Below are 20,104 nucleotides of genomic sequence, written 5' to 3'. Positions count from 1 at the left end.
AGCGTCTGCCTTCGGCTCAGGGCGTGATCCCGGCGTTCCGGGTTCAAGCCCCACGTCAGGCTCCTCCTCTATGAGCCTGCTTCTTCCTCTCCCACTCCTCCTGCTTGTGTTCCCTCTCTCATTGGCTGTCTCTATCTCTGTCAAATAAATAAATAAATAAATCTTTAAAAAAAAAAAAAAAAGAAAAGAAAACAATCTCAGGGTGCCTGGGTGGCTCAGTTGGTTAAGCGTCTGCCTTTGGCTCAGGTCATGATCTCAGGGTCCTGGGATTGAGCCCCACGTCAGGCTCCCTGCTCAGCAGAGAGCCTGCTTCTCCCTCTCCCTCTGCCTCCTCCCCACTGCTCACACGCTGTCTCTCTCTCTCTCTCAAATAAATAAATAAAATCTTAAAAAAAAAAAGAAAATAATTCCATTATGATACCATCAAAAACAATAAAATACTTAGGAATAAATTTAACCAAGTAGGTGAAGAACTATGCACTGAAAACTAAAAAACACTGATGAAAGAGGTTGAAGAAGACACAAATAAATGGAAAGCTATCTGTGTTCATGGATTGGAAGACTTAATATTGTTAAAATTCCCATATTACCCAAAGCAATCTACAGATTCAGTGCATCTCTATAAAAATTCTAATGGTGTTTTTTAAATAAAATAAAAATGATTGTAAAATTTGTATGGAACCACAAAATGCCCTGAAGAGCTAAAGCATCATGAGCAAAAAGAACAGAGCTGGAGGCATCACACTTCCTGATTTCAAAATATATTACAAAGGCATAGTAATCAAAATAGTACGGTAGTAGCAGTAAAAAGATACACAGACCAGCGGAATAGAACACAGAGCCCACAAATATACCCTCACATATTCAGTCAACTCATCTTCAACTGGAACTCGTCTTACACCACTCACAAAAGTCAAAATGGATTAAAGACCTAAATGCAAGACCCGAAACCATAAAACTCCTAGAAGAAAACATAGGGGGAAAGCTCCTGACATTGGTCTTAGCAATAAGTTTTTGGATTTGACACTACAAGTACAGGCAACAAAAGTAAAAATAAACAAATGGGCCTACATCAAACTGAAAAATTTCCGCACAGCAAAGGAAACCATCAACAACATGAGAAGACAACCTGCAGGATGGGAGAAAATATTTTCCTCAAAATATTAAAAATAGATCTACCATATGATCCAGCAATCCCACCTCTGGGTAGATATCCAAAGGAGATATCATCACTATCTTAAAGAGATCTCTATGCTCCCATGTTCATAGCAGCATTATTCTCAGTAACGAAGATAGGGAACTAACCTAAGTGTCCATTAGTGCATAAATGGGTAAAGAAGACGTGTGTGCGTGCGTGTATATATAGTGGAATATTATTCAGCCTTAAAAATGAAGGAAATTTATCCATTTGGGACAACGTGGTTGAACCTGGAAGACATTATGCTATGAAATAAGCCAAGCACGGGAAGAAAAATACTGTGTGATCTTACTTACGGGTGGAATCTAGAAAAGTCAAACTCAGTAAAAGAGCATAGAATGGGGGGCGCCTGGGTAGTGCAGTCGTTAGGCATCTGCCTTCGGCTCAGGGCGTGATCCCGGCACTCCGGGATCGAGCCCCACGTCAGGCTTCTTCGCTGGGAGCCTGCTTCTTCCTCTCCCACTCCCCCTGCTTGTGTTCCTTCTCTCGCTGGCTGTCTCTCCATCAAATAAATAAAATTTTTTTAAAAAAGAGCATAGAATGGTCGTTGCCAGGAGCTGGGGAGTGGAGGAAATGGAGAGATGTTGGTCAAAGAGTACAAACTTTCAGTTATAAGATGAATCAGTTCTGGAAACGTAATGTAAAATATGGCAACTGTAGTTAATAATCTGTATTGCCTACTAGAAGTTTTCTAAGGGGGTAGATCTTAAGTCTTTGCACCACACACACAGAAAAATGGTAACGATGTGAAGTGATGGATATGTTAATCAGCTTGATTGTGGGAATCATTTCACGGTGCTCACATATCTAAACATCTCCTACTCCTTCATACATGCAGTTTTTTTGTCAGTCGTACGTCAACGAAGCTGAGGGAGGAAGAAATTGATTCTTTGAAGAGCAACAAGAGTGATCTCCAAAGTCTCTGAATGTCTATTGTAGTGACTAGGATTTCTACTTGTTTAGTTTGGAGGGAGAAACTAAGAACAGAAGCAGGCACAAAGCATCGGAAGAAGTAGATGCGGAAGGTGCCCATGGATCCTTCTAGACCTCCATGAATAATCAGACAAGAAAATGTGGGCTTTGGCTGCATCAAAAGAGGGTTCCTCTGGTTGGGAATGATCTCCACAAGCCAGCAAGAGCAAGTGTGGTACCTCCTTCACGGAACCGGCCTGAAGATGGACTAGACGGGCTTCCAGGGTAAGACCACACACAGCTCAGCGCACACACAGCTCCCTTGTTGTTCCCGGGGCTCCTTGGAACCACAGAAGAGAGATTTTGGACTACTCGCCAGACCGAAGATAGAGGGAATTGTAGCAGAGAAAACTATAGCCCAAGACCAAAGTGAGTCTTGAGCCAGTTTGTCTCGATGATTTTTTTTAAAGATTTTATTTATTTATCTGAGAGAGAGAGGGAGAGAGTGAGAGAGATCATGAGCAGGGGGGAAGGGTAGAGGGAGAAGCAGACTCCCCGCTGAGCAGGGACCCTGACGCAGGGCTCGATCCCGGGACCCTGGGATCATGACCTGAGCCGAAGGCAGCCACTTCACCGACTGAGCCACGCAGGCACCCCTGTCTAGGTGATTTATGAAAGAATGTTGTTAGTAACAGCTGCAACAGGCACTTCCTGTGTCCGCAGATCAACCTGGAGCTGTTAATTTTCTCTTCAAGCCATAGCTTTCTAAAGAAAGTAGAGATACTACCTGGGGAGGGCTTGATAGAGAAACAAACAGATCTTGAGGCCACCAAAGATTTTTCTCCCTAGAGTAACTCCCCCCCACCCAACTTTGGCATGGTCAGATTCCCCACCTGCTTGACGAACTGAGAAACTGAGTAAAGACATGAGGGGTGTGCCAACATAATGAATTCCTACATATGTACATGTATGTCCTATATATGTACATATATATATACACATATATATTTTTTCATATATATATATATATATATATTTTTTTTTTTTAAGTAAACCCAGCACGGGGCTCTGACTCATGACCCCGAGATCAGTTGTATGCTCTACCAACTGAGCCAGCCACGTGCCCCACCAAATATTTATTTTTTAATTTTTCTAATAAGAGCCTTAGAGTTGAAAGGCTTTTCCAGTCACAATGTAAGAATAGGTTATTAGAAAAAGGAGCAACCAAACAAGAAGAAACTCTTGGAAATTAAACATAAACTTTCTGAAATGAACCCCAAAATGTAATGGATAGTTTAATTACATGGTGGAGACCATGAACTGTTGATCTGGAAGATGAAGCTGAGGGAAAAAAGAATCTGTAAGAATTCAAGTGCAAAGTCAGAGATGAGCGAGAGAAGAGTTTCAAGATGTAGAGGCCAGAGCCAGGTGGTCCAGAGTCCTTTAACAGAATCTAAAAGAAGATAGAGACTATGGAGGAAAAGAAGAACCAAAGAAATAACGGAAGAAAAAAAATCCGTTGGCTAAGGGAAGATTCTCGTCTTCAGAGCGGGAGAGCCCACCTGGTATGAGTAGCATGAATAGATACACTGGAGCATTCCATAACTAGGGAGGAAAAGCAGGACTCGTCGAGGCTTCCAAAGAGAAAGACTGGTGGCCTTTAAAGAGAAAGAATCAGAGGTGGCAGTAGCAAAACTGAATGTTAGAATAAGCATTGTCAGAGTTCTAGGATGAAAAGAAAAAGTCTGAGCCTGGAATTCTACACGCAAGCTGAGTGGGGAAAAAAAAGAGGGTGGCTTTCAGACATGCAAGAGTGGAGAAAGTTTAGCACTGTGCAGACTCTCTAAGAAGGGGGAAAAAACCACCACCAACATAAAGATCAAATAAAACCAAAATCAGACCCAACTAAGGGGACAACATTGAAGAAGTAGTAATTTTTTTATAACCGAGAAGTGAACAAGATCAAAATGAAATTAAAAGAAGATCTTGTATTTCACAAGACACTCAAATGTTCTCTTCTCACTAACAAAGTTTAAATGACACTGCTTTACATGTCCTTTAATAGTGTTCTAACCACCTGGGTGGCTCAGTTGGTGAAGTTTCTGACTCTTTTTTTTTAAGTAGGCTCCACACCCACCACGGGGCCTGAACTCACAACCCTGAGATCAAGACCTGAGCTGAGATCAAGAGTTGGGTGCTTAACCAGCTGAGCCATTCAGGTGCCCCTAGTGTCTGAGTCTTGATCTCAGCTCAGGTGTTGATCTCAGGGTCATGGGTTCAAGCCCCGCATTGGGCTCCATGCTGAGCGTGGAGACTACTTTAAAAAAAAAAATAGCGTTCTAACCACTTTGCTTGGTTACAGTGAATAATACTCATATAATAATATTATTAGAAATGCTATTTAGTGGCTTTTAACATTTAGACTCAATCCATAGACAAAGTATAGAAGATTTACCTACCAGTTATAAAATAGAATACGAATGTTATATATGTGCAATATAAAATGAATTGTAATCAAAATTAGGAAAATCTTGAAAAGCAGATGCAGGAGTATAAATGAATTAAATGTACCATGCTTCATAGGAGGGAGTTTAAAGCCCCCGACTAAAGTTTATAAATCAAGAAATAGAAAAAATGTATTTTAGCGGTGTGTGCGCGCGCACACACACACACACACACACACACACACACACACACACACGGTGGAATACTATTCAGCCGTAAAAAAGAATGAAATCGTGCCATTTGCGACAACATGGATGGCTCTTGAAGCCATCGTGCTAAGTGAAACAAATCAGAGAAAAACAAAGGCTGCACTGATTTCACTTATATGTGGAGTCTGAAAACCAAAACAAACAAAATCCAGATTCATAGATACAGACAACAGATTGGTGGCCACCAGAGGGGAAGGAGGTTAGTGGAGTGAAATGGGTGAAGGGGATCAAGAAGTACAAACTTCTTGGGGCGCCTGGGTGGCTCAGTTAAGTGTCTGTCTTTGGCTCAGGCCATGCTCCGAGGGTCCTGGGATCGAGCCCCGCATCAGGCTCCCGGCGCAGTGGGGAGCCTGCTTCTCCCTCTCCCTCTGCCCCTCCCCCTGCTTGTGTGCTTGCACTCTCTCTCTCTCTCTCAAATAAATAAATAAAATCTTAAAAAAAAAAGAAGTACAAACTTCCAGTTATAAAATAAATAAGTCATGGGAATGCAATGTACAGTGTGGGGAATACAGTCAATAATATTCTATTAATTTTGTATGGTGACAGATGGCAACTGCATGTGCTGAGGTGATCGTCTTGCAGTAGATACAAAGGCTAAATCACAATGTTGTACACCTGAAACTACAATAATATTGCATGTCAGTTATATCTCAGTTTAAAAAAGAAGTCTCTGTGAAGTTGTAATGGTAATTACCAGAACAACTGGGTAGGACAGAGACTTGATATTTCCTTTTTGCCCTTCAAGAATTTGCATATTTAAAAATCTGTATGTAAATAGGTTTTTTTTTTTTTTTCCGCTTTTAAAGAAGTCGTTAGAGGGCCTTTTGTATTCGGGGATGTGAGAACTTGGCTTTGAACTACCCGGGGCAGGACACGGAAAGGTAGCCTGGGGTGCCCACGTGCCTCTGCATCGGTCCTTATGCAAGTGCAGCCGGGCTGTCCGCTTCGCAGCTGCACTCAAAGCAGCCGGTGGGCCAGTAGGGGCCATTCCCAGAAATGCGGCTGGAGGACAACGGTCAGAGGGGGCTTGCTCGGTCTCGTAAAGAGGCTCAGCAGAGCCCACACCTCGTCCTTTGTGGAGTCATTCCCTACGAGAAGGCTACCCCAGGGTCTTCCTTCCGTGTCCTCCCAGAGAAGCCTTTTTTCTCTTGTGCTGCTGCAAATACTGATGGTGCTCAGAGCCGTCCTCCTCTGGGCTACAGGTGACTAGGGTGCTTTCTCACCCTCCTTTAAATTCTCTCGGCCGTTCCCACCGCGGAGGTGGCCGGGTGAGTCCCCACCCTTGCCATGTTGCTGGGGCTGGGGGTACCAGACGTCCGGGCGCGGTCATATCATGACGCGTGCTTCGCGGTGCTTCTCACACACGCTCATGCATTTGACGGCACAGATACCCCCAGACAAACAAATCCTGAGCTCTCCGAGCAGTTGAACTTCACGTTAGAGTGGTGGTCTCCACCGAGGGCAGCTTTGCTTCTCAGGGGACATTTGGCAATGTCTAGAGACGTTTTATGAAGATTTTATTCATTTATTTGAGAGAGAGAGAGAGCATGAGAGGGGAAAGGGTCAAAGGGAGAAGCAGACTCCCCGCTGAGCAGGGAGCCCGACGTGGGACTCAATCCTGGGACTCCAGAATCATGACCTGAGCCGAAGGCAGACGCTTCACCAACTGAGCCACCCAGGCGCCCTGTCTAGAGACATTTTTGTTGTCACGCCTGGGAGAGGGGTCAGGGGTGCTCCTGGCATCTAGTGGGTAGACTGTCCCTACAGGGCAGGACAGTCCCCTACAACAAAGAATGACCTGGCACCCCATGTCAGCAGTGTCGAGGTTGAGAAGCCAATACGCTGTCTCCTGTTGCCAAAGTGTGAGCTGGCTGTGGGTCCCAAGCTGGAATGCTGATGGAAACCAAAATCCTCATTCAACATAATGAGGAAGGGGCCTTCTGCTCTAATTAAGCCAATATTCTTTTTGCCTTAAAAGCGGAAACCGCCAACCTGAGAGTTGACAGTGAACACTGAAGGCTGGCAGGATGGTTTAATCTTTGATTCAGACTGTTGCAGACCCCAAGGGTTTTCTGTATCATGCTAGTAAAATGGGGGGGAAAGAGGCCTTTTGTGGGTAGAAGGCCGGATGACTTTCTCTTGGGGATTTCTAAACATGTTTTGTTGGGTGTGTGTTTTCTTTGCAGACGTTTTTTCCTTCATTCTCTTTTTAAAGTTACTTGAAGCCCATCCTCACACACAGCGGCCCCCCGTTAACCACCACGCTCCCAGCCTGGTGTGGCCTGCTTGCTCGGTGTCTCACCAGTCCCCAGGTGTACGACGTAAGTACGGCACGTGAGGGGTGTTTTCCTGCTCACTGCGCCCAGACGTGTGTTCCCTAGGAAGAGGAAACCTGTTGCCCGCAAGCCTCCAAATCCACTGGTTTTGCTTCCCTAAATAAGACGATTAGAAATGGCCAACCTACATCTGTTGAGCTGTTCTGCACAGTAAGAGAGAAACCGTGTTCCTGGGCTGTGGGGCCCTGTCACGTCCACAGCCGGCGTATGGTAGAGAGAACACCGGATTTGGAATCAGAGCAACTAGATTCAGATCCAAGCCCTGAGGCCATTTGAGTGTTCTGTGCCTTGGTTTTCTCATCTGTAAAGCGGGCCTAGTTGTACAGACTGGCGGTGAGATTAAAGGCAAAGGTACAGAAAAACACCGTGAAGCGCTAAGTGTTTAGCAAATGTGAGGACTCTTTTTGTAAATGTGTTATTTACACTGATGTGGTTAGGTCCTTTCCGCTTTCAGATTCAGACTTAGCACAGTGTGAAAAGAATATCCACACTGGTGGGCATCTGAGCTTTGGGGCTGACTCGTGAGCTCCTCATGTGGGTTGCTGGGCAGAGGGGTGCAGAGACCGAGCAGCTACCCACATCGAAGGACCGGAGGAGAGGGGAAAGGCCCTTCTTGCTCTCTCCTCGGCCACTCTAATCATCTGGTCACGAACACGACCATTATACCCTAGGAGAGAAGAACTCCTTAAATTTGCGTAGAGCTTTACAGCTCACAAGGCCAAGTTTATTCTCTTGGCCATACGGTAAATAAGTAGTTACTACAGGATTTTGGAGGAAGAAAGTGCCAAGGTCCCAGGATTAGTAACGGGGCAGAGCTGAGACCCTCATGCAGGTTTCAGAGAATTCATAAATAACCTGCAGTTGACTTCATTAGCGTGGAGAAAGCAGAATGCAAAGCCCAGGTCCGAGAGAGAAGACCCCTGACTGGGTCAGTCTAACGGGGCGGGGCAGCGGGCTTGCGAACGATTGTTGGCATTTAGGTGGTAGAGAGGGGCAGGGGGCATAGCTGGGCGGGGGGCGCTGGGGCGGAGGGGAGCAGTGGTCTGGTGTGCTCACGAACAGCTTTATCAGAGATGGGGCGACTTGGTCGAGAAGCAAGAATCCCTCCATGCTGCCCCTATTGCTTTGGGCTGGGGTCCTGACCAGGGTCTCAGCTGCAGACAGTGAGGCTCGCTATTGTTAAGAAGAGTGGGACTATAGAGTCTTTGAAAAAGTAATTGAGGAAGCCAAAGGTGAGAGAGCGGAGGGGCCCCCTGCGGGGTTTTGAGCCCCATGATGGTCTCAGGCTGGGCTGTTCTCACGTGGCTGTTTGACACACTGTGGTCCTCACCCGTCATCTAGAGGGTGTTTGTACTTTTAGGTTAGTTGGGCGATGTTGAAGATGTTCCTTATTCACTATTTGGACTAACTCTAAACCGCTCAGGTTGGATACCCACCTAGAAAACAGGGGTCTTCCATTCCTGAAAGTGACCTCGGGTTATCTAAAACAGGCACATTCCTGCAACACACGTGTTTGCAGGGTAATTCGACGGCATTTTCACGCAGCCTTCAGTGGACAGCTGGTTGCATAATATACAAGCCTCCAGCTTAACAAACCTTTGTTGCTCGTGTCATCTAGAATTCGAGGAAGCGGATCGGTTTCATCATCTGCATATCACGTTCATTAAGCTCTGATTTGGAAATCCCTGTCCACTGGGTTTTACGATGTCCTTGTTTCGGGTACGATTTGTCCAGGCTTGTGAGTTTCGTAATGTTTCCAATCTTGCTTTCTCCTGTCCGTGAATTTGAGCCCTGCTTCCCACTGCCAGGGGTCAGCACGGGCCACTCAGGGGCTGGGGTCGGGGGGTGGTACCTCGGCTGGGCTGCTGGAGGGGGCGAGGCTACATTTGCAGCATTTCCCTCCGAACAGTTGCTTCACATTCCCCTCTGTCCTCGAAAGAGTAAAATGCGTGCCAGGAGAGTGTCCCCCTGAAAGTGGGGGAGCTAAGAGCCCTGGCTGCGGTATTTTGACAGAGATGAAGGAAAACATTACTTAGTGCTCGCATGCGTGGGAGAAAGGGAACGTGCTAAAACAGGGAACATGATCTCATTTGTTGTTAGGAAAACTATTGCGGGACAGATGGAGCCTCAGGACTTTCTAAACACTGATGGCAGGGAGGAATTTGGGGAGTTTGGAGTGAGTTTTAGAATTACGGTCTGCCTGAGCAGAGAATTCTTGCTCAGTTGCACATTTGCACCCTGCCTTGTTCCAGCAAGGATCGGAGGCCACCAGCAAGCCGAGTTGCGTGCTTGCCTGTCGAAAAAGCCGGAGCATTGCTTTAAGTAGAGTCACGCTGTGGAGCGTGGAGAAGCCGACATCACAGAGAGCAATGCAGAAAGCAGGCTTAAGCTTGTCACCAGTGAGCGCGCACAGACAGGCTGGGACAGGAGAAGGAGGGCAGCAGACCCACGCGGCCCCCAGGCTGGAGCATTGACAGGCGCTCCTCTAGTACCCGCTGTGGCTAAGCGCCTCCAGGAAGGGCGCCAGGAAGAGGGTCACCGTGCTCTGCTGGTTTCTCACCTGGGGGGGGGGGGCAGGCATGCCGGGCAGAATCTGCCCGTGGCCTTGGGCAGGGGGCTGTCGGGGAGGGGGGTTCCGTGTCCGCGTAGACGATGCAGGGCTTCAAATGCACTCTGAAGAGCAGATGGGAAATTGGAGAGCAAGAGCAGTTTAGCCGGAGCATTCTGGAACCGAGTTGGCTGTTTGTGTCTGACAGATGTGCAGTGGGGGCAGCAGGGGAGCGGAGCGCCCCTCGTTTTGCTGGTGCACCCCATTAAAGGGTGAAGGGTCGTGTCTGACCCCGCGCGGCCTCCTGAGCTGCCCCACGGCCGCCGCTCGGCTCGCGCCCCGCCGGCCCTGTGTGCTCCGCCCGGAGGGGCTTAGCCTGAGCTGCCGGCCTGCTCCTCCTGACCCCGTGAGTGTTCACATCCTCCCCGTGGGCCGAAATCCCACCCCTGCGTCCTACCAGCCGGACGGCCTGCGGCGAATTCCCCAGGTTCCCCTAGCTCAGGTCGTCTCCCGGGGCCAAGAGTGTCCTTCACAGGCAGGGAGGGGGAAGGGTCCGATGAGGGCCCCCGCGACCTCCCTGGCAGGCCCGAAATACACGGTCAGGAAAACACACCTTCCCTCTCGGAGGGCTTCCCGTCGGGGGTTCTTCTGTGGGTTCAGGAAGGAGGTCCTCACTCTGCTCTGGCCCCGTCCCTCGGCTGCCGACTAGGACACAGAGTAGTTCGGATGCAAACCAGGTGGGCTTAGGGCGGTTTGGGTGGGGCGGGAGGCCCACTCACAAGACCTGCCCGGAGAAGAGAGGGACCCGAAACCTCTTGGCACGTTTGCCCCGCGACCTTCCCCCTCCTTCCTTTGAGGGTTGGGAAGCTGAAGGCCCGGGCTGGCCTCCCTTTCTTCCCTTTTGTCGCTAAGCCCGAGCTGTCAGGCATTTAAAATCAGAGCTGCTTCCTGGGCTTCGAAGCCCTGGTTCGGACAACGGTGCCTTACCTGGGCGAGCAGTTCGACAGCCGGCATCCAGTATCCAGGCCAGAGGCTCAAGGCCGGCAAGTTTCTCGAGCCCCAGTTCTCAGAGGCGCGGTTGAGGTTGGGGTTGGCTCCAACCCCAGAGGAGATCAGTCTCCCATTGGTTGTTGTCGCTCGTTGCCCTTTTCAGAACCAAGAGCCGCTGAGAGAGGAAGACTCCGATTTCATCCTGACCGAGGGCGAACTCACCTTGACCTACGGGGACAGCACAGTGACTGCGAACGGCTCCTCAGGCTCCCACACGGCCTCCACGAGCCTCGAAGGCAGTCGGAGAACCAAGAGCAGCTCGGAGGAGGTGCTGGACCGAGCCCTGGGAATAGGAGACCAGCCGGTGTCAAGCCGGGGCACGCGCCTAGTGTTCCCCCTGGAGGATAACGCGTGACTCCCCCCCCCCCCCGCCAGCCTGCGGCGATGGGGCGGCCGCCGGTGTGGTGAGGACGGCTGCAAGCCCCAGGGTTGTCTGAGACGGGGCACTGACTGAGTCGAACTAATGCTTCTGTTTTACTGAGGTCTGAAGCTCTCTTAACATTTAAAATTTCACCCAAGATGCAGATGGTGGGGCTTAAGTGTCTCTCAGTCAAGACAAATGCAGACCTATTCCCACTTTTTCACATAGTAGTCACACAAGCCAACAAATAGCATGCTTCAGCGGTCTAACTCATTCACCTGCGGCGTCCGAGCACGGTGTGGCAGGCGTGGGGGGCCTCCTGGCAGAGGCTCCACGTCCGTACGCAGCTGGGCAAGCCTAGCCGGCTGCAGGAATAACACAGGGTGGGGGCAGAGCAGGCTAGAATGATCCAGAAGGAAGGCAGCTGAGATTGGACCTCCAAAGATGATGGGAAGCCAGTGGTCAGCGGGACAGAACTCAGGAGGAAGCAATCTGAGCGGAGGCCCTAGCACCAAGGGCTGCGGGATGGCGATCCCACGTCAGGCTTCCGGACTCTTGGCGCTACCTGGGTTTCCTGTAGACTGAAGGTCGGAACTCCATCCATGAACATTTCAACATGGGGAAGGAATCAGAATTCCTTCTCTGGAATCTCCAGAAAGAAGTAGCTACTGAAATGTTTAAAACCAAAGGCAAAATCGTGTTATACTGTTGGGTTTTTTAAATTAATCTGATGGGAGAAACTGTTGAGAGACTGAGGACGAAAAGCAGTCAGTTCTTCAGGGCTACCACTGAGATATCTACTGTGGGGTTTAGGAATAACACCAGAATTTGTGGGATCCTTCTATCTGGGGATTAGAGAGCAGCAAGGAGCCTAGGAGGTAATAGGCTAGTCTTCAGAGGGGGAAAAAAACTACACTGCGAAGAAAATTAACCGCAAAACACAAAACACAAGATTACTGTCCTAAAGACTGAGTAGAAGTCCCAACTCTGAGCTGCTAAATGCATGAGATTTCAGCGGCCGGGTGAGGAATGAGAGGCAAGCCAATGGAACATTGAGCATTGTTCAATCCAGTGGAAGGTTCCGCCTGCTATGAGATTAAGAATCCAGATGTCTTAACACCGATGCTGTGTAGCGAAGGGCCGTTTTCTCGGTAGGTGGGGAGGCTCGTACCAGCTTAGTGTGTGAGCACGGTTTGAAAGTTAGGTTTGTAGTTTGGGTTCTCCGTGGGCGAGCTGTTCTACCTGCCCACACCTGTGGTAGGTAAAATACTGAGAGAGCTCTTGGAAACCAAGTTTGAGATTCTCCCTGTGTCTCTGTGGTATATTTGAAAACCCAATCTCTTAAAAAAAAAAAAAAACCTTCATAAAATGTGGGCACTTTTCTTCTTGTGGCAGACAAAATAGTGGCCCAGTCGAGTACACGCATAATGAAACCAGCCATTTAATCTTCTTAACTGACCTTTTTAATGGTTGATATTTAGATAAGACATTACACTTTGCTTTTTGAATTGCTAATTCATGCAAAAGAGGCAAAAATGTTTAAGTTGAGCCGTAGGAAATTGCCGATATGGAACCATTGCATATGGTTTGATATAATTAAATGACTTTTATTCCCCTCTTTCCTTTTTCTGTACCCTAAAGTCCATTTTGATTTTATCATGGGCATCCCTGGGCTTTGTAAGCTTAACAAACGAGCTGAACCCCCTATCTCACCCCATAAGGCTCTGAATTACCTAGGCTAGTGAAGGACTTCACAAAACCTCTGAGCCAGAGTCAGAAAAACAGCTTTTTTAGAGAGCCTCAGGGCGGGAGGTCATTATGTCGTGGGGGCAGAGTGCAGAGAGCGGCTGCCAGGCTCGGCATAGGGGCCCAGAACCAGCACGAAGTTTATTCAGTAGCCTTCTCTCCCTAACGACCAGCCATGCGCAGAAACTCGAAAGGCGAGGCTTCTGTGTGTGTGTGCTATTTGCAGAGGTGGAGAGAGAGGCTGGTCAGCTCTTCAGCTGGGTCTTTATAAAGCCTTGCTTCTCTCTCCTGTTGCTTACGTATTTCATCCCGGAGGGAAGAAGCTAACAGAAAAGCCCTGGGAGGGGTCTTGAAAAGAGCCAACCTCGTAGGAGCCACGCTGTCCTCATTCAAGTCAAGGCTGCGTTGTCATTTTGGTTTTCCAGGATGCTTTCAGCAAATTAATAAGAAATTACCCTCATAAGGAGGAAACATAATCAGAGTTCTCCAGCCTAGTCCTAAATCAGTCTCTAGATTGTTGTGTTTTCCCCAAAAGGGTCCTGTAGTCCTGACTGCAAACGTTTTATTCGGACCTACTTCAATTTAAGTAAATGGAGATTTGCCAAGATCAGAATTTTGCTGGGGTTGTAGTGATTTGGTTGGATTTTTTAGTCAATGGATCAGAGTAAGTCACTGACCTATGGTCCTAATTTTTGTTTGCAAGATGTGGAGAATAATCCCGACCTTACCAGGGGTCCCGGCAAATGAGTCTGTTCGTCGAAATGCTTCCACCTCTAGACGCTTTATGCCTGTGCCGAGAGGGGAAAACTAGATGCCATGAAGCCCCCAGACCTTCTAACTCAAGGCCAACCATCTGCTGCCAGTCGGGCCTAAATCAGATTGAAACTGCTGAGTGCATCCAATTTAGCCTCTCACACACATGCTGGCTCCGGGGAGGGGGGGGGATGTTCCAGAACATACTCCGTGAAGTACAACTGAAAACATCACGTTTGAACACCGTAGTGCAGGAAAGGGAGAGACGGGTGACTTGAGTGGATGGACTGGGTAGGTGGGGGGGGGGGGTGATTAAAAACCTGTCCTCTTTGCCCCCTTTCGTGGAAAGAAAAGGGTTTGGTCTTAACTGAGTAGCTGACTCTCCAGTGCGAAGGCTTTGGAGAAGCGGTCTTTTCAGTACAACCTGGGATTAAGCGGAGTCCCCCTTGCAGTCCAGTCAGCTTTCTACCTTGTCACACTTAGCTTGTCCCCAGGCCCGAATCCCTGCTGGACTCCTCAGGAGGGGCGTGGGCCCATTTAATGCCCAGAGCGGGGGCGGGGGGGGGGGGCTTGTGACCTCGCATTGGTCACAGGCCGTGGTGCTGGCCGACTTCTGGGTAGGGCAGAGGGGCCGCGCAGACTCCAGCCGTGCCTTTTCATACTCTCTTTGGGGACTGCAAGGACACCTGATCTTGGTCTCCTGGAGAAGGCAATCTGCGCTGGAAACGAGGCTGCAAATACGGGAAGAGGGCGTAGGCGAGTCCATGGCCCCTGCCCATCCAGGGCGCTCCCGGGGGGCCCATCCGGCCCCGATGCCTTGCGGCCCCAAACCCGCACTGCGCCATCACATGTTTCATCAGGCGGAAGCAAGGAGCTTTCAGGCTGTGCTCTCTAGACCGGAAAATGTCCTCTGTGGTTCAGTGGACAAAGGAGGGCTCTTTAGAAAACCTGAAAAACGTTCTCTCGGCTGTCCACTAGCATTTCACTCGAGGGTGACTTCCTTCCAAAATAGAGGGCCGTCTCATGACACACACATTCCCCACCCCCTGCCCCCAGTTCTCTCTCCTTCTCTTTGTCCACAGGGGAAGTTAATGTCCCGCCGTGTCAGACACCTTAATATGAACAGAACAATTTCTAAACGTAGAAACACCACTGATGCCCTGAGGGGGGACCGGTGGCAGGCAGGGCCGCCGAGCAACTCCGCAGAGGGGAGACGCCTCCTCTTGGGCCCCTAGCTGGGTGCCCGTTGTGAGCGCGAAGACGTGTATCACGAAGCGGCCTTTCCCATCTGCCGTGAGATGTCGGCGGGAACGAGGGCTTCTGGAAAGTCAGCTTGCTGATTCAATAAGTATGCGACTTCTTACTCTTCGGAAATGGGGAACTTGACGAGTTTCGTGCGGGCCTCTCGCTGCTGTGTGGATGAGTTCGTGGGGGGGGGGGTGTCACATGCGTTCGAGTGGCACCACTGCGTTCTGATCTCTCGTGCTGGCCTTTCTCCAAGTGCCAGATGCCACAGTCGGCTACGGTTAAGGTGAAGATTCTAGTGGCCAAGAGTCGGAAACGACCCATCCGAACGCTGCTTTCACTCTGGTACCTGAAGAGACCTTCTGCCTTTCTAAAACCCAGTAAGGACAATATGCAGAGGAACACTCCAGAAAGTGATGCTGGTCTCTTAACTAGGAAAAGCAAGTAGGCTCTTTGACAATCTTTTCAAAACCAGACCTAGAAATCAGCCCTTTTTTCCCGTTTCCATTTTCATAAGTAGGGCTTTTTTTTTTTTTTAAACTAGCAAACGTGTCTTGTCACCCAGTGCGAGCAGAACTCGTCAAGAGCAAAACCAAAGTTTTTGATGTTAGTTTTATTTTTGTAAGCAGGGTAGGAGCAGCGCCCACACGGAACACACGGGCAGCCAGTTGTCTGCCACATGAGCCTGGGAGAAGTTGAGAAGGAAGGTCTGCCTGTCTGGCCACGTTTTGAAAAGCCCTGAAACGCACAGGAGAGTCCCTGAGAGAGGCCGCCTTTTAAAAAGGCTTCACGGAATTGCCACATGTCAGGATCAGTGGAAACTTCTGGGGCCTGTGGATGTGGGAGGGACTCAGACTGAAGGAGGCTTGTAGGCAGCACGAAGAACTCTACATGTGCTGTCGAAAGCACTGCAAGCAGGGAAGGCCCCAGGGCTACTGGGTGACTGTCCCACGGCTTGGACATTTGGGGGTGGCCTTCTGTCGCCACGGTTCCAGCTGTGGGCTTCGGGGAAGCCGAGGAGTGATTTCCGGGTGTGGGGGTGTTATGTCTGTGGATTTGGAATTTACTGCCGAAATCACGTGTTCAAAGCACGACTTCAGAGCAGGACCACATTCTCCCAGGTTGTCTTTTGATTTTTTACATAAACGACATCTGGTCCTTCTCACTTAGGAAGTTTCACTCTGTCCCATAAGATGATTAAATGGGAAGGCCACCAAGATTCATTTAATAGGTGAAAAGCAATTTTTAAAAATAGGATAGGATGAATTTAACAAGGGATGATAAATGACCTTCTGCGGAACTTTTTATAGAGAGCTTACACAATGTAATCGGGGAGAATTTTGTCTTCTATTTCCATTCATCAGTAGCAAACCGGTGGTTTTATAAAATTAACAGTATAGTATGTTACATAAATAAACATGTTCTATGAAATAAAAAAGTATGTTGAACTGTGAAAAAGTGAAGACTTGGAGTTATCAGCAACCTTTGTGTGCACTAAGGAAAACTGCAGTTACGCCCCCAAAGTGCTACCTTTCCCGAGCATTTTACTTAACGTTTGCCTTTGTGTATATGTTTAGATTGATATTGTAAAGCTAGCTACATGTTTTCCTGCCGTTGACTGATATTTAACACATTTTTCTCAAAGCTTTTTTTTTTTTTTTTTTTTTACAAAACTCAAAATAAAAAGATTAACTGGCTGAGCTAATCTTCTTTTGCATTTTAAAAGTATCGTCTGTTAGTAAAGGAATGCAGTGTGATCCTTTCCTCAAGTCTGTTCCTTTCCCTCACTGGGAGGTTCTGTGCTGGGTGGAAGCTATTCCTCTCCAGCTACCCAAGACCGGGGATTGACAAATTAAGGCTAGCCAGCCCCTCCGGACCAAACCCGGCCCACCACTTATTTTTGTAAATAAAGTTTTATTGGAATACACTAGGCTCCTTCATTGGCATAATGTCTGTGACAGCTTTCACGCAGTGCTGAGTCATCGTGACGGGACCGAGCAGCGGTTTTCGTGTAAAGCCTGGACCATTTCCTATCTGACTTTCTACAGCAAAGGAGCTTGACAACTGCTGATTTAGGTGCTTGAAAAACTTGAGTTTGAAAACAGGGCCTAAAAATCACAGCAGCAGACTTCTGGGATTATTTACATGTGCCTCGGGATTAAGAGAAACGCTTTAAATCTGGTCTGTGTTGTGACTTCTGGCCTACGACGGTCGGGAACAGACTTTGAGTGTTGGGTAATTGCTAAGATTCTTGAACTCAGTAGTTTCCTTGATAGTCTTCATGTTCCTTTGTAGGTAGACGAGCTTTTCCCCGAACCACGCAACTGAACTTCATCAAAAACCTGCATCCTAGCAAAACCAAACAAATCTTGTCACTAGCATCGCCTCTGGAGTCATTTAATAGTATGATCACAAAAACACCAGACAGAAGAACTTGAAAGCAAAAACGTGTGTCAGCTCATTTGGGTTCTCCCACCCCCGGGAGAGAAATTACTTCTTAAAAATTGGTTTAGGGGCAGGTGTAGGGGGAGCTCTTTGCGAAAGAGCTGGCCGAGTCAGGTTTCAACCAGTAGCACTCAGACCTTTTATTTACTATTAAGGAATTTAATCAAGATACACAGGACTGCACTTGGCCCTTATTCACATTGATGTTTTGTCCAGACACCTGCTGCTGCTGGGAAATGGTACCAGATCGCGTCTCTTCCTTGGTTCTGAGAACCTCCGGCTGACACGGCTCCAGCAGAGGCAGGTTCAGGCTGGGGACGAAGGCTCTTCCTGTTGTCTGGCCGTCGTTATCCACACGCTACTGTCACCTCCTTACTGCAAACGTCGTTTCAGCCAGTGCGCCGGTCGTCCTGTCACAGCTCGCGCTGTTCCTGCTCTGCGGAGCGCCCCAGCAGCTGGCCCCGAGCCACGTCCCGGTCCCGGCCAGCGTGCGAGACCGCCTCCACCGTGTGGCTCCTCCCGGGCTGGGGCGACACGCTGGCGGCCCCGGTTCGCGCTGACTGACCTGGAAGGGAAGGAACAAGGGACGTTTGAACTTCCGAACACAGAACTCCCGAGACAGAAAGCCTGTTGCAGTCTGCCGACCGAAGGCCTCTCCGAGATGGAGCCTCTAATCTTCCTTCCCTAAGCTGCGTCCTCCGGGGCTGGAAATCTGCACCAAACCGCACAACTATCAGTTCTGCTGTGAGGACAGGCCCGGAGAAAATGTGACCCAAGAGGGATCTGGTGAGGATAAAGACAGGAAAACGATGACCGCGCTTTCGGCAACTGCTGCTGGGGCTGGCGGGGGGGGGGGCACCCGGTAAGGAGAACAGAACATTCTGAGACCTGCTGGGTAGAGTGGGGGGCCGCGTAAGCATCCCTCCTTCGCTCGTGCGCTGGCTCACACGTGCCAAATAAATCACGCCGACGACGACGGGCAGCTCCGTAGAGCGGACGCTGCATGTAAGGGACAAGGCCAGCTCTCGCCCTTTGGGGCACCTGAACTGTGTTCCTCTTTCGTTAACACACGTGCTGTACGGAGCGGCAGAGGTGGGCGGACTCGGCACCTGCCACCCGCTGCTGGCTCTCTGCTGCGCCTTCCTCTCTTGCCGGCCACGTGCCGAGCGGGCCGTTCTTTTCTAATGTGGTGACACTGCCCATCAGCTCAAGAGGACTAGTGATGCAGAGTCTGGGAAAGAAGCATTTTCAAGATGGTGAGAAGCGGGGGGCACCTGGGTGGCAAAGCGGTTAAGCGTCTGCCTTCGGCTCAGGGCGTGATCCCGGCGTTATGGGATCGAGCCCCACATCAGGCTCTTCTGCTGTGAGCCTGCTTCTTCCTCTCCCACTCCCCCTGCTTGTGTTCCCTCTCTCGCTGGCTGTCTTTATCTCTGTCGAATAAATAAAATCTTAAAAAAAAAAAAAGATGGTGAGAAGCGGGCAATGAAGATTCACGTTAAACAGCTCATTTCATAAATGCTCTGAGGCCTTTCTATGACCCGTTAGTATTGTTAGTGCAGGTTATTTACATCAAGAAAGAGCCGCCAGGTCAGAGTCCAGTATAATGTAATTTAATAAAAACCAGTTTCCAGAAGGGCTAACTCTGGTTCCAGAGAAGATGGAGTAACGGCATTTCCCCTTATTCCTTCCACAAAGTGTAACTAAAGTCCCCAAACATGATACATGTGACAAAGAGAAGACTCTGAAGGGTGGGGAAAAGAAGGTGGACTGACTATGGACCTTGGGAAAGGAGGGGGCAATAGAGCTGTGAGTTCCCTTGGTTTTCTTTCTGCTTCCCCCATATCCTGGAAGAGACACCGAAGATGCCAGCAGGCCAGAAATGCAAACAGTCACAGACCAAAAAGCCCCCAGAAAAGCCCGTTATCTCTAAGCCAAAGGACAGGGGAACGGTCAGCCTAGAAGCCAGAAACCAAGCACCACACACACAAAATCCCCTCTCCTGTCAGCAGAGGCCTAGCGGGAAGCCAGGACTTCTAGAGTACCACCCCCTCCTGGCAGTAACCTGGGGCGGGGGGATGCACCCCTTTCTCCACCAGCAGTGTGGGTGGAGGCCTGCTAAAAGAGAAGATCTAAATAAAAATTCAGAGATTCAAATGTATCCCAAATATTCGGGACACCATTAGAAAATCACTTGTCAAACCAATAACCAGGGAAATTTCGACTTGAATGAGAAAGGATAAGTGACAGATGCCAACACTGAAACAACAAAGATTCTGAAATTATCCAAGAAGGATTTTAAGCCACTCTGAGCAATATGCTTCACTTAGCTATTAGGAACACATTTGAAACAAATTAAAAAACAGAAATTCTTGGCAAAGAAAATATATACATATATGAACTAAATGGAAATTTTGAACTGTAAAGTACAGTAACCAGAATTTTAAAACCTCACTGGATGGACTCAATAGCAGAATAGAGATGACAGAGTAAAGAATTAGTGAATCTGAAAAGAGAGCTATAGAAATAGGCTCATATAAATAGCAGAGAGAAAACAGAGTGAAAGAAGGATGAACAGAGCCTCAGGGACCTGTAGTACTACAATAAATGACCTATTCATTTCATCAGAGTTCCAGAAAGAGAAGGACAAGAGATGGAAGCTAAAAAAAGTACTTAATTTCCCAAATTTGCCAAAAGACATAAACCTACAGATTCAAGGTGTTGAGTGAACCCCAAAGAAAAACACAAAGAAATCTACACCAACATACAGCGTAATCCAACTTCAGGGAAGACAAAAAA

General features: G+C 48.6%; 2 protein-coding genes across 3 annotated transcripts in view; one reads left to right on the top strand and one right to left on the bottom strand.

Annotated features, from left to right (window-relative positions):
* SLC9A7 (solute carrier family 9 member A7) overlaps positions 1 to 16,563 on the top strand; it is a 132,532-nt gene extending 115,969 nt beyond the window's left edge. For both annotated transcript variants that reach the window (XM_057311071.1, XM_026513463.4), the window contains 2 exons: positions 7,040 to 7,145; positions 10,862 to 16,563. In XM_057311071.1, the coding sequence (XP_057167054.1) occupies positions 7,040 to 7,145; positions 10,862 to 11,113 (358 nt within the window). In that variant the 3' untranslated portion in view covers positions 11,114 to 16,563. The remainder of the gene's footprint in view (positions 1 to 7,039; positions 7,146 to 10,861) is intronic.
* The window catches only part of CHST7 (carbohydrate sulfotransferase 7), a 31,341-nt gene continuing 23,806 nt past the window's right edge, over positions 12,570 to 20,104 (bottom strand). Inside the window, exon 2 of the mRNA XM_026513491.4 lies at positions 12,570 to 17,873. The gene's annotated coding sequence lies outside the window, so the exon portion shown is untranslated. The remainder of the gene's footprint in view (positions 17,874 to 20,104) is intronic.

This window comes from Ursus arctos, chromosome X (genome assembly GCF_023065955.2).
Source record: "Ursus arctos isolate Adak ecotype North America chromosome X, UrsArc2.0, whole genome shotgun sequence".
NCBI lineage: Eukaryota > Metazoa > Chordata > Mammalia > Carnivora > Ursidae > Ursus > Ursus arctos.
This window is presented reverse-complemented; position numbering and strand designations above follow the sequence as displayed.